This window comes from Rhinoraja longicauda, chromosome 25, assembly GCF_053455715.1.
Source record: "Rhinoraja longicauda isolate Sanriku21f chromosome 25, sRhiLon1.1, whole genome shotgun sequence".
Lineage (NCBI taxonomy): Eukaryota > Metazoa > Chordata > Chondrichthyes > Rajiformes > Arhynchobatidae > Rhinoraja > Rhinoraja longicauda.
This window is the reverse complement of record NC_135977.1, coordinates 24,874,185-24,886,517: the sequence shown is the minus strand read 5'-3', so window position 1 is coordinate 24,886,517 and position 12,333 is coordinate 24,874,185. Positions and strand designations below refer to the sequence as shown.

Below are 12,333 nucleotides of genomic sequence, written 5' to 3'. Positions count from 1 at the left end.
TGGCTATATTTAAGAGGGAATTAGATGTGGCCCTTGTGGCTAAAGGGATCAGGGGGCATGGAGAGAAGGCAGATACGGGATACTGAGTTGGATGATCAGCCATGATCATATTGAATGGCGGTGCAGGCTCGAAGGGGACTGTGCGGGTCGGTCGGGGACGAGCTGTCTGTCCGTGGGCGTGGGGAAGAGAGTGGAAGTTTTGTTGCCTCCATCACAGTGAGGGGGTGTTTGGAGTCACTGTGATGGACCTTTGTGTTGGGGTCATGTGTCTTGTGTTCTTTTTTATAATGACTGCTATGTAGTTTCGTTCGGTACCTCGGTACCGAATGACAAATAAAGCTCTGTTCTACTGTTATATAAGGGCCGAATGGTCTACTCCTGCACCTATTTTCTATGTTTCTATGTTTCTCCGTTGGAGTAACGCCCTTCTCTCAGCGCGGGGTTGAGTATATAGACCAGTGTAGTTTCCATCCGATACTTTGTGAAATCAAGTGTTGTCATCCACTTGAAACGATTTGCGGTTTCGTGGAGATGTTAACATGATTTACACCAGGGGCGGCGAATATTCTGTCCCTCTTCTCGTAATTAAAGATAACACCAATAACTGTGACCACGTTAGCGATTATTGATTTGTCCGGCTCGTAGCTTCTAAGCGAGTGGCGCTTTGGTGCAGAGTTGGAGACACGGGTTCCTTGCAAGAATGTTTAACGTCGGCAGCAAAGACAATGAAACGCTTGCCACTAGGTGTCGTGATTACCTCGTAGTCGGAGACAAATGGGTGGGAATAAAGCTTGGAGATTTAGCCCATGGTGGCTTGTGAACTTTAAATATTTTAACAGCAGCACACACTGCAACGCGCTGGAAATGAGACATCAATCAGAAAACTTCACTCCTTAATTGTCCAGTGTTCCTGAATGCATTACTGACAAGGTATAATTTAGTGCCTTATTCATCAAAGAATATCTGTAATATTCAGGTTTTTAATTCACAAAATGCAGGAGTAACTCAGCAGGTCAGGCAGCATCTCGGGAGAGAAGGAATGGGTGACGTTTCGGGTCGAGACCCTAGAAGAGGGAGTTAGATGTCGACCCGAAACGTCACCCATTCCTTCTCTCCAGAGATGCTGCCCGACCTGCTGAGTTACTCCAGCATTTTGTGAATAAAAACCTTCGATTTGTACCAGCATCTGCAGTTATCTTCTTATACTATCTGTAATATTCATTTGGCGTTGCTCGTCTGAGATATAAATAAAAGGCTGGTTCAATTGAACAATTTTTCACTGTTGAGTTTGGTTTAAAAAAACAAACAAAACCCTGCCCGAATAGTCTCCTCGGCTTCGTTCTTTCGTGAATTGGCTGTTTACCAAAATCGGCTGATGTCAACAATATAAATTGTAAGAACGAAATTCGAAATGTCTGAACTACATTTAGGACACAGGTAGAATAAGTCTTTGCGTTTTGCCGTAGGAAATATTTAAAGACCTTAGGAGATGCAAGGGACTGCAGGAGCTGGAATCTTGAGCAATACACTGGAGGAATTCAGCGGGTCAGGCAACATCTAGTGCAGGAAGGAACTCAACGGGTCAGGCAGCATCTGGTGAGGAGGAGGGAACTCAGCGGGTCAGGCGGCATCTAGTGTAGGAGGAACTCAGTGGGTCGGGCAGCATCTAGTGTAGGAGGAACTCAGTGGGTCGGGCAGCATCTAGTGTAGGAAGGAACTCAACGGGTCAGGCAGCATCTGGTGAGGAGGAGGGAACTCAGTGGGTCAGGCAGCATCTGGGGAGGGAAATGGAGAGGCGACGTTTAGGGTCGGGATATTTTTTTGTTTAATTTATGTTGTAAAAATATCATACTTTTCGCATCTGTAAATAATCAATTTTAATCCTCTTTAATATATAGATATATTTAATGTATATCCTCTTTAATATATATATATATATATATATATATATATATATATCACATTTTTAGCATTTGTAAATAATCATCTAACTAAAATAACATGAATATCATATATTACAGTCTGAAGAAGGGTCTCGACCCGAAACGTCACCCATTCCTTCTCTCCTGAGATGCTGCCTGAGCCGCTGAGTTACTCCAGCATTTTGTGATACCTTCGATTTGTACCAGCATCTGCAGTTATTTTCCTACATATATTACAGATGTATACATATCACTTTTTGCGTTTGTAAATATATATATATAAATGCGTGTGTGTACTGGTGAATTGAATGCGCATCCTGTATTTCATTTCCCATGGATATAAAATTAGTTTATTAACCATTTGATGCTTTAATTTCGAATTAGTCAACGTGAGGCAAATTAATGTGAGTTAAAGATGTCATGATTCCAATCACCTATTCAAATTGAATAATGCTCCGGTTTTTCGAGATACCGCTCTCCATAAACGTGATTGTTATTTATGAGGCAGAGTAAACTTTTTGGACGGAGTATTCGGATATTTTTGTTTTAATTGAAAACTTGATAGTGTACCTTATCCCAGTCTGAGAAATGCAAGGACAGATTGAAAATTTTGCAATGCAAACATAAAAAAACACAAAGGTAGAGGTAAATCTGACAAGAAAATACCGCCGTAAACCTTGGGGATAAATCCAGACTGTAAGCCCACATTGCAATTTATCTCTTACTCCTCTGCTAAGCAGGTTTGCAGTTTGTGTAGTTAATTACATTTGCGGAATAAATGCTTGTTTTTTTTTGTTGCAAGGTTCACAGTTCGGGTTAAGCTTTGCAAAGGGGGGGGGGGGCAGTAGGCGGGGTTTGCTCAGGGAGGGAGGGGGGGGGAGGGGGAGTGAGGGAGGGGGGAGGGAAGGGGGAGGGGGGAGGGAGGGGGAGTGAGAGAGTGAGGGAGGGGGAGAGAGGGAGGGGGGGAGAGAGGGAGGGGGGGAGAGAGGGGAGGGGGGAGGGGGAGGGGAGGGGGAGGGAGGGAGGGGGGAGAGAGGGAGGGGGGAAGGGGAGAGAGGGAGGGGGGGATGGGGGGAGGAGGGGGGGATGGGGGAGGGAGGGGGAAGGGGAGGGAGGGGGAAGGGGAGGGGTGGGAGGGAGGGGTGGGAGGGGGAGGGAGTGAGGGGGTAGGGAGGAAGGGAAGGAGTGAGGGAATGAGGGGGAGGGGGGAAGGAGGGGTAGAGGGGGAGGGGGGAGGGAGGGGGAGGGAGTGAGGGAGGAGGGAGGGAGTGAGGGGGAGGGAGGGAGGGAGGAAGGGGGGGAGGGGGGAGGGAGTGAGGGAGGGAGGGAGGGAGGGAGGGGGGAGGGAGGGAGGGAGGAAGGGGGGGAGGGGGGAGGGAGTGAGGGGGGGAGGGGGGGAGGGGGGAGGGAGTGAGGGAGGGAGGGGGAGGGAGGAGGGAGGGAGGGAGTGAGGGAGGGGGGGGAGGGGGAGGGAGTGAGAGGGAGGGAGTGAGTGAGTGATGGAGGGAGTGAGGGAGGGAGGGAGGGGGGGAGGGAGAGGAGGTAGGTTGGTTTCAGGCAGGTCAAGCTGCTGACATCTGAGTAACTTGGCTGGGCCGCCCTGGTCCCGCCCCCCGCTGTCTCGCCGCTGCCATTGGCCGCCCGGCTGCCAGCCCCGCCCACCGCCGGCCCGCCATTGGCCTGTCACCTGCCCGTCACCGGCCGGCTCCCGCTACTCCGGCGAGGGCGCTGTGCGAGTGCGGGCTGATTGTGGAGATAAGGGCAGGAGGGAGCGGGCAATCCCGGCACCCCCCGGCGGCTCCACACACCCTCTCCCCCTTCTCCACCCCTCGCTCCCTTCTTCCCCTTCCTCTGGACATCTTCCTCTGGACTTGGAGTGGCTGCTCTGCGAACTTCAGGGACTCTCTCATTCTCTCACTCTCTCACTGACTGACTGCAGGCAGCTCTGGAGAGGAGTTGTAACCAGGACTGCAGCTCCTGCGGCTTCTGCAAAGAGTCTCCCGTTAGCGGGAGGGAGGGAGGGAGGGAGGGAGGGCGAGCTGCTTGTCCCGGTGGGGGCGAGGGATTCCTGGGGCAATATGCGGACTGTGGGATTTGCAAAGCTGGCTGCCTTTCGCCTCTGCGTGGCTGAGATTGTGCTTTTTGCCGCCCTGCTCTGCAAAGGTAAGTTTGAAGTTTAGCAACAACTTGCAATGTTTCTCTGAGTGAGAAGTGGTGTGTGTGTGTGTGTGTGTGTGGGTCCAAGGAGGAGCTCGGATTCAACAGCAGGAACTGTTCTGCGTCTCTGCTCCGCTGCCATGTGATTGCAACTATTTCATTACTGACAGCGTCTGTTTGTGACAGCGAGGAGCTTGAATGGGGACCATAGATCTGTGTCTCCTCTCCCGCTCCCAGCACCAACACTTGGCGTTGAATCCCATCGCTGGGTCTGCCGCTGTCTTAGACCAAGGTTGGAGCTGAACCAAGCACTAACTACATCTTCGGTGCTGGCGTGAAAGGGGGGGATATACCCCGAGTTTGAAGATGCCTCCGAGCCCTGGAGCTGACGCCCAGCCGCGGGGGGCAACTGTACACTCTAGTCATAAAGTACTCGGTTGAAACCAGCGAGCGCTTTTCCCCAACAGAACTACCCTTGCATAGAAATAAGGGGTGGGGTAGACCAGAGGACAATGCGGGAGACACAGTCTGATGCAGAAACGCCAAAGGAAGCATCGCAATAGTTGCTCTTAGACAATAGACAATAGACAATAGGTGCAGGAGTAGGCCATTCAGCCCCTCGAGCCAGCACCGCCATTCAATGCGATCATGGCTGATCACTCTTCCCCTTCTCTTAATAACAGACCAATATCTCGACTACAGAGCGACTGGGCTTGTATACACTGGAATTTAGAAGGATGAGAGGAGATCTTATCGAAACGTATAAGATTATTAAGGGGTTGGACACGTTGGAGGCAGGAAACGTGTTCCCAATGTTGGGGGAGTCCAGAACAAGGGGCCCACACAGTTTAAGAATAAGGGGTAGGCCATTTAGAACGGAGATGAGGAAAAACTTTTTCAGTCAGAGAGTTGTGAATCTGTGGAATTCTCTGCCTCAGAAGGCAGTGGAGGCCAATTCTCTGAATGCATTCAAGAGAGCGCTGGATAGAGCTCTTAAGGATAGCAGAGTCAGGGGGTATGGGGAGAGGGCAGGAACGGGGTACTGATTGAGAATGATCAGCCATGATCACATAGAATGGCGGTGCTGGCTCGAAGGGCCGAATGGCCTCCTCCTGCACCTATTGTCTATTGTCTATAAAGTTGAACGTTTCCATGCATTGCTTCCAATTCATGTTTGATAAGAAAGAAAATGTCATGTTGATAGATTGAAAATAGATTTTTGTTTTTTTTAAATCGGTGACCGTGCGTTGTTTGTGTGTCGGTTGCTCGATTTGTTTTGCTGACTTTTCGACCGCCGATTCCTGCTCCTCTCTCGTCCCCATTAAACCGTTGCCAAGTGACGCCCTCGGCAGTGGAAGGCTGTCGCTTTCACCGTTAGGAAGGAGGTGGAGAGTGGTTTGGAGGTAACGGTAACGGAGCGTTAACGCGAGTCCCGGGGAGCGGTCGCTGCCCAGTTAGGTGACTGTCTTTGCTCAGCGCTGAAACATGCTTCACGTTAGCAGCCCGGTCTGTGCAGTAATTGCACCTAAACCTGGTAACGCGGGGCGCTGCCAGACCCTCTGTGCATGTATTGTCTGTATTTATAAACAACTCAGGTTCACCAGATTGATCCCTGGGATGGCAGGACTTTCAAAGGAAGAAAGACTGGATAGACTAGGCTTGTACTCGCTGGAATTTATAAGACTGAGGGGGGATCTTATTGAAACATATAAAATTCTTAAGGGGTTGGAGAGGCTAGATGCGGGAAGATTGTTCCCGATGTTGGGGAAGTCCAGAACCAGGGGTCACAGCTTAAGGATAAGGTGTGACCCCTTTTAGGACCGAGATGAGAAAACATTTCTTCACACAGAGAGTGGTGAGTCTGTGGAATTCTCTGCCACGGAAGGTAGTTGAGGCCAGTTCATTGGCTATATTTAAGAGGGAGTTAGATGTGGCCCTTGTGGCTAAAGGGATCAGGGGGTATGGAGAGAAGGCGGGTACAGGTTACTGAGCTGGATGATCAGCCATGATCATATTGAATGGCGGTGCAGGCTCGAAGGGCCGAATGGCCTACTCCTGCACCTATTTTCTATGTTTCTAACCCGAGAGAGGGAAAATACCTTAAACCTTTCCTCTTGGCAGTTCCTCACTATAGTACGTGGGGAGGAACAGCAGATTCTGGTTTACACCGAAGATAGACACAAAAAATGCTGGAGTAACTCAGCGGGTCGGGCAGCATCTCTGGAGAGAAGGGACGGGTGATGTTTCGGGTCGAGGCCCTTCTACAGACTTCTCCCCAGAGATGCTGCCTGTCCCCCGCTGACCGACTCTAGCATCTTGTGTCTATCATGTAGTGAGTTGTGAAATAACTGTGGGAACTACAATTAAAACGGATCACCGAACGTTGTAGTTGGGAAGGAACTTCAGATGCCGGTTGACATCGAAGATAGACACAAAAACACCGGAGTAACTAAATGCCTGTCCCGCTGAGTTACTCCAGCAGTTTGTGTCTATCACCAAATGTGTTATATATCCGGGCTCGCCGCGGGTGAACGCTTTTGTTTTCAGAGACACCAAACTTTCGATATCTTTTGAAGTTTGCCCTCGTGATTAGGATTCTGTAAGGCAGAGCTGCTTTTCAACACGTTCCCCCCAACGATACATTGCTCTCCCAACCACGGTCTGCCAGAAATCCCTGTAGCTAAAGTCGATGCGAGGCAGTAGCAATGGATGGATCTAATTAGAACCGCGAGGCTGCGAACCGCGGGGGGGGCAGGGAGCCGTTAGATTGCAACATTCGTGAGCTGGCTCTCCCTCCCTCTCTCCCCCTCTCTCTCCCTCCCTCCCTCTCTCTCTCTCTCCCTCCCTCCCTCCCTCTCTCTCTCTCTCTCTCTCTCTCTCTCTCTCTCTCTCTCTCCCTCCCCCCTCTCTCCCCCCCTCTCTCTCTCATACACACGCACTATATCCCTGAGAGATGCCTGTATCTCCCACGCCGCACTTTCCCATCCGGACCCAACCTCTGCAACATAGTTATCAACATCCCGGTGGGTCTGTGGGGGGGAATAAATGTCCGTGACCAGTTCCCCTTTGTATTCTTTGTCTCTCTTTCTCTGGAGACGGATCTAGGGGCTGTGCCCACCCAGGCGTGCCAGCCTGAGGCTGTTGTCAGCAGCTCAGATGGGGAGCGGTTTGATTGAGTCTGAGAGCCGGCCACCACCTTCCAGAGACACACGGGCGCCCTCTCCTCCTTCACCATCCCCGCCTCTGAGTCCAGAGCCCCCAACTGCCCGACCTTCTCACCCTCCCCTCTTGCCCACCCACCCTTCTCTTCCCCTCCCACCAACATCCACACACACTGAGACCCCTGGCAGTGAGTGGTCTGCTTGAGATTGTAGTACATTTTCTACACAACGGGAGACCTGGTGTTTTTGATTGTCGAGGTATTTTGCGCCAAGCCCCGGTCCTTTCGGTGGTTGATCCTTGGACCTTTAATTCCCTCTTCGAGACCCCGAAAGTCTCGCCCCCCCCCTCCCCTCTGAGTCGACACCAGCCCTCCGAAGAGGGGAGCAAATCTGACCTCGGTCTCTGAAATGCACCATCATCCCACAAAGGAGTGTAAGAAAATAACTGCAGATGCTGGTACAAATCGAAGGTGTTTATTCACAATGTGCTGGAGTAACTCAGCAGGTCGGGCAGCATCTCGGGAGAGAGGGAATGGGTGACGTCTCGGGTCGAGACCCTTCTTCAGTCTGAGATTCCTTCTCTCCCGAGATGCTGCCAGACCTGCTGAGTTACTCCAGCACTTTGTGAATAAATCCCACAAAGGCGGGCGGGCGCGGTGAACTTGACATTTCATTCGGAGTCGGGAAGTCAAGTCATAAGGCCATAAATTCTTGGAGCAGAATTGGGCCATTCGGCCCATCGAGTCTACTCCTGATCAAGAATATCTGGTCGAATCATCCAAGGAGGAGATAATGACTCTCGTCTTTAACTCTTTAACTTCATCAAATTCGCCCCTTCTGTTCCTCGAATGTTCTGATGACTGAATACAAAATGTTTCTTTGGAAGATGCTTTTATATTTTTCGTTTAAACGTCTGCAGGTTATATGTTTTAGAGCTGCATTACTGAGATGCCCGCCGCTGTCCAGTCAACTTGACCGGATCATTTCATGGATTTACATTGAGACATTTATTTTAATTTCCCTCCTGGGATAAATAAAGTTCTGTCGTATCGTTAAGTATGATAATGATCAGAATATTAATTTTTTTAGAAGATGAGGGGGGACCTCTTCGAACAGTGAGCGGCCTGGATAGAGTGGATGTGCAGAGCATGTTTCCACTAGTGGGAGAGTCCAGGACCAGAGGGCCATAGTGTAAATAAAAAAAGGAGGTGCCTTGAGAAAGGAGATGAGGAGGAATTTTTGAGTCAGAGGGTGGTGGGTGAATCTGTGGAATTCATTGCCACAGAAGACCGTGGAGGCCAAGTCGATGAGTATTTTTTTAGGCGGAGATTGACAGATTCTTGATTGGTGTGGGTGTCATGGGTGAAGGCAGGAGAATGGGGTTGAGAGGGAAAGATAGAACAGCCACGATTGAATGGTGGAGCAGACTTGATGGGCCGAATGGCCTCATTCGCCTCCTAGAACTAAAACTGCATTTTAAAATCTACTTCCTCTGTCTCTACAATTGGCAGGAACAAGCACAAGTAGTTTATGGCCTAATTCTGCTCCTATAACTCGTGACCTTATGAAAATGAAAACAAAAGCAATATAAGAGTTAAGAACTGAGCACTACTATTTGGAAAATGTTGATCCTTAAAAGAACCCCTTTGAAGTTGGTCTCCAATTGCTGATTAAAATAAGCAGCACTGCACTATAAAGGATGCCACCAGCATTTAGACTGAGACTTCCTCCCCTGTAACAATGCAATGTGGCTCACAGGGCAGGTGGATTGAATCCCTGCTAAAGTTATTACTGTTTTGGGGCAAACAATTTATTATGTTGCTTTTAATTTAAAGCACTACCCAGTCAATGTTGCTGAGGGGGGCTGATTTGCTGCATTTAAATGTTTTCTTTTATCATCAGGCTATGAGACTCTCTGCTTCATGTTATTGGGTGTTCATTGTAATCGGGCCCTGCCTGCGGGGATATTTTACCCAGCACGCTGCCTCATCGGCTCCCTGTTGCAATGTTTATCAAGGAGGGTGAATAATCCTGACAGCACTGTATGTCGACGCTGATAATTTTGAAGAAATATGGTCTTGTTCATTCTCGTGGAAGATTTCAACGCTGCGTGCAGCTCACTTCCACTCTTGTCACTTTACGGTGCAGGGTCTAAAGTGTAAAATGCAACAGCAATTCACTTTTTTCTTGATGATGCAGATTAGCTCCTGTCTTGCGAGCACATTCTGTCCATGCAGTAGTTTATTCAATTTTCTTTTGCAGTCAGCGATGTTTTGGGGGAAATAGAAGCGGTTCTTTGAGCATATAACAGCAGTTTAGGTTTTGTTTATTAATGTCACGTGTACCGAGGTACAGTGAAAAGCTTTTGTTGCGCGCTATCCAGTCAGTAGAAAGGCAATGCATGGTTACAATCGAGCCATTTACAGTGTAGAGATACGTGGTGAGGGAATAACATTTAGTGCAAGGTAAAGCCAGCAAAGTCCAATCAAGGATAGTCTGAGTTCACCAACATGGTAGATGGTAGTTCAGCACTGCTCTCTGGCTGTGGTCGTTTAATTCAGTTGCCTGACAACAGCTGGGAAGAAACTGTCCCTGATTCTGGAGGTGTGCGATTCATATGGCTTTAACGTTTGGTGCCTGCTAGCTCTGAAGTCCATTTTACGTGCTTGATTACTATACCTCTACAACCAAATTGTTGTTACTTTAATGCTGTGTGCATGTTGGCATTAGGTAGTGAGTTACAGTTGTTCAGTACATTGAGCGAGGGACCAGGGTAATGCCAACTGTCTAAGGTAAATCTCGGTGCCCTGATTAAAAGCAGAGTGGTGCTGTTCTCTAATGCACTCCACCACTCAGCTCCCAATGTCCTTGCATAACCTGAAATATTGTGCACTCTTTGCTCTTTCTCTCCTCCTGTTGTTTTCCTGCTGAAGGTTGCAAATGGGACGTAGAAGACTAATTTAGTCCTGCAAAAGATAAATTGTTCTCTGCAACTCCAGTCGGCCTGCAATGTTATTCATCCTACATAGATTGTGGGAATTAAAAGGACTCATTGGGATAAGTATCGGAAGGAACTGCAGACGCTGGTTTACACTGAAGATGGACACAAAATGCTGGAGTATTCTCAGCGGGACAGGCAGCATCTCTGGAGAGGAGGGATGGGTTTAGTTTCTGGTCGCGACCCTTCTTCACAAGAAGGGTCTCGACCCGAAACGTCACCCATTCCTTTTCTCCTGCGATGCTGCCTGTCCCATTGACTTACTCCAGCATTTTGAGTCTACCCTGGGGTAAATATATCTGCAGCAGGACTTGGATCACTTAGCTTGATAAGGAGCTTCAAGGAGCTTCAGTGGGTAAACCAGATGGGGATTTTTGCAAGCACATGAGAATGGAAAATGATGAATTTTTTCTGAGGCCATACTGACGATTAATATCCTGTTTCTTTTCACAACAAGAAAGTTCTGAGTGTTCTTAGTTAATCAGCTACAATATTAAGAACTGACTCTTATTCTGCAGCTGGATAAAAACACCAAAGTTTTTTGAAAATGACTGTGTAATCTTGGAATGCAAAATGTGCTGGAGTAACTCAGCAGTTCAGGCAGCATCTCTGGAGGACATGGAAAGGGGACATTTTGGGTTGAAGAAGGGTCCCAACTTGAAACGTTGCCTATCCATGCCCGACTGACGAGGGGTCTCGAACCAAAACGTCCGCCATTCCTTCTCTCCAGAGATGTTGCCTGACCCGCTGAGTTGTTTCAGCATTTTGTGCGTACCGCCAGAGATGCTGCCCGACGCACTGAATTAGTCCAGCACGTTGTGTTCTATGCAAGATCCCAGCATCTACAGTTACTTGTGTTCCTGTATAATCTCAGAGCTTAATTTGCTTACGTCATTTTGGCCAACTTTGGACATCTTTTTAATGAGCCTGTTTACATTGCAGCCCATGACCCTTGGCGCTTTCCATGTAATATACACCCCTTCACATCTGTCAAAAACGAAATGAGTTCCCAAATATTTATATTGTGTTTCACTGCACGTAAAACTGTTAGGCTATGTTTTCCATTGACTGAAGCTAAAAATATTTGATGCCATTAGGAAAACCAGCTCCAATGAGTCATTCCTGTGAGTTTGATACTTCTCTGAGCATGTCCAATACTTGACCGAACGAACCCCTTTACGAACCCACACCACAGAACACTTTAACATTTAAGGTAGACCCAAATTGCTGGAGTAACTCAGCGGGTCAGGCAGCATCTCGGGAGAGAAGGAATGGGTGATGTTTCGGGTCGTGACCCTTCTTCAGACTTTAACGCTTTAACATTTACTGTAAAATGGAAGTCAATATTTCTTGCACGATGCCCTTGATTTAGAAGCTCCCGCAGCACATGTATCAAATCAAAAAATGACTTTCTTGCAGGTGGGCACATTTAACAAATGCTATGTTTATGATCGCAGCAGGGACAGGCGTTTATGTTGTCAATGAATAATGGATATCAGGCATTGTATGGCTGTGGATAAGGTGGGGAATGATGAGCCAGCACTGTATGGGGGTGCACAGCTCACAGTATGTGAGGGTGTTTCCAGTCTGTGTGTGTGTGTGTGTGTGTGTGTGTGTGTGTGTGTGTGTGTGTGTGTGTGTGTGTGTGTGTGTGTGTGTGTGTGTGTGTGCGTGTGTGTGCGAGTGTGCATGCGAGTGTGCGTGCGAGTGTGCGTGCGTGTGTGAGTGTGTGCGCGTGTGTGTGCGCGCGAGTGTGAGTGTGCGCGAGTGTGAGTGTGTGCGAGCGTGCGTGTGTGAGAGTGTGCGCGTGTGTGTGTGCGTGTGTGTGCGAGTGTGTGCGTGTGCGAGCGTGTGTGTGCGCGAGTGTGTGTGCGCGAGTGTGTGTGTGTGTGCGAGTGTGTGTGTGTGCGAGTGTGTGTGCGCACGTGTGTGTGTGCGCGAGTGTGTGCGTGCGCGAATGTGTGTGTGTACGCGCGTGTGTGTGCGCGAGTGTGTGTGTGTGTGCGAGTGCGTGTGTGCGAGTGTGTGTGTGCGAGTGTGTGCGTGCATGTGTGTGTGTGCGTTTGCGTGTGTGTGCGAGTGTGTGTCTGCTGTG

At 48.9% G+C, this 12,333-nt stretch overlaps 1 protein-coding gene across 1 annotated transcript in view; it reads left to right on the top strand.

Annotated features, from left to right (window-relative positions):
• The first annotated feature begins 3,994 nt into the window (after window positions 1-3,994).
• Window positions 3,995-12,333, top strand: part of LOC144605978 (transmembrane protein 132C-like) — an 807,862-nt gene continuing 799,523 nt past the window's right edge. Inside the window, exon 1 of the mRNA XM_078421707.1 lies at window positions 3,995-4,085. Coding sequence (XP_078277833.1) covers window positions 4,001-4,085 — 85 coding nt within the window. The 5' untranslated portion in view covers window positions 3,995-4,000. The remainder of the gene's footprint in view (window positions 4,086-12,333) is intronic.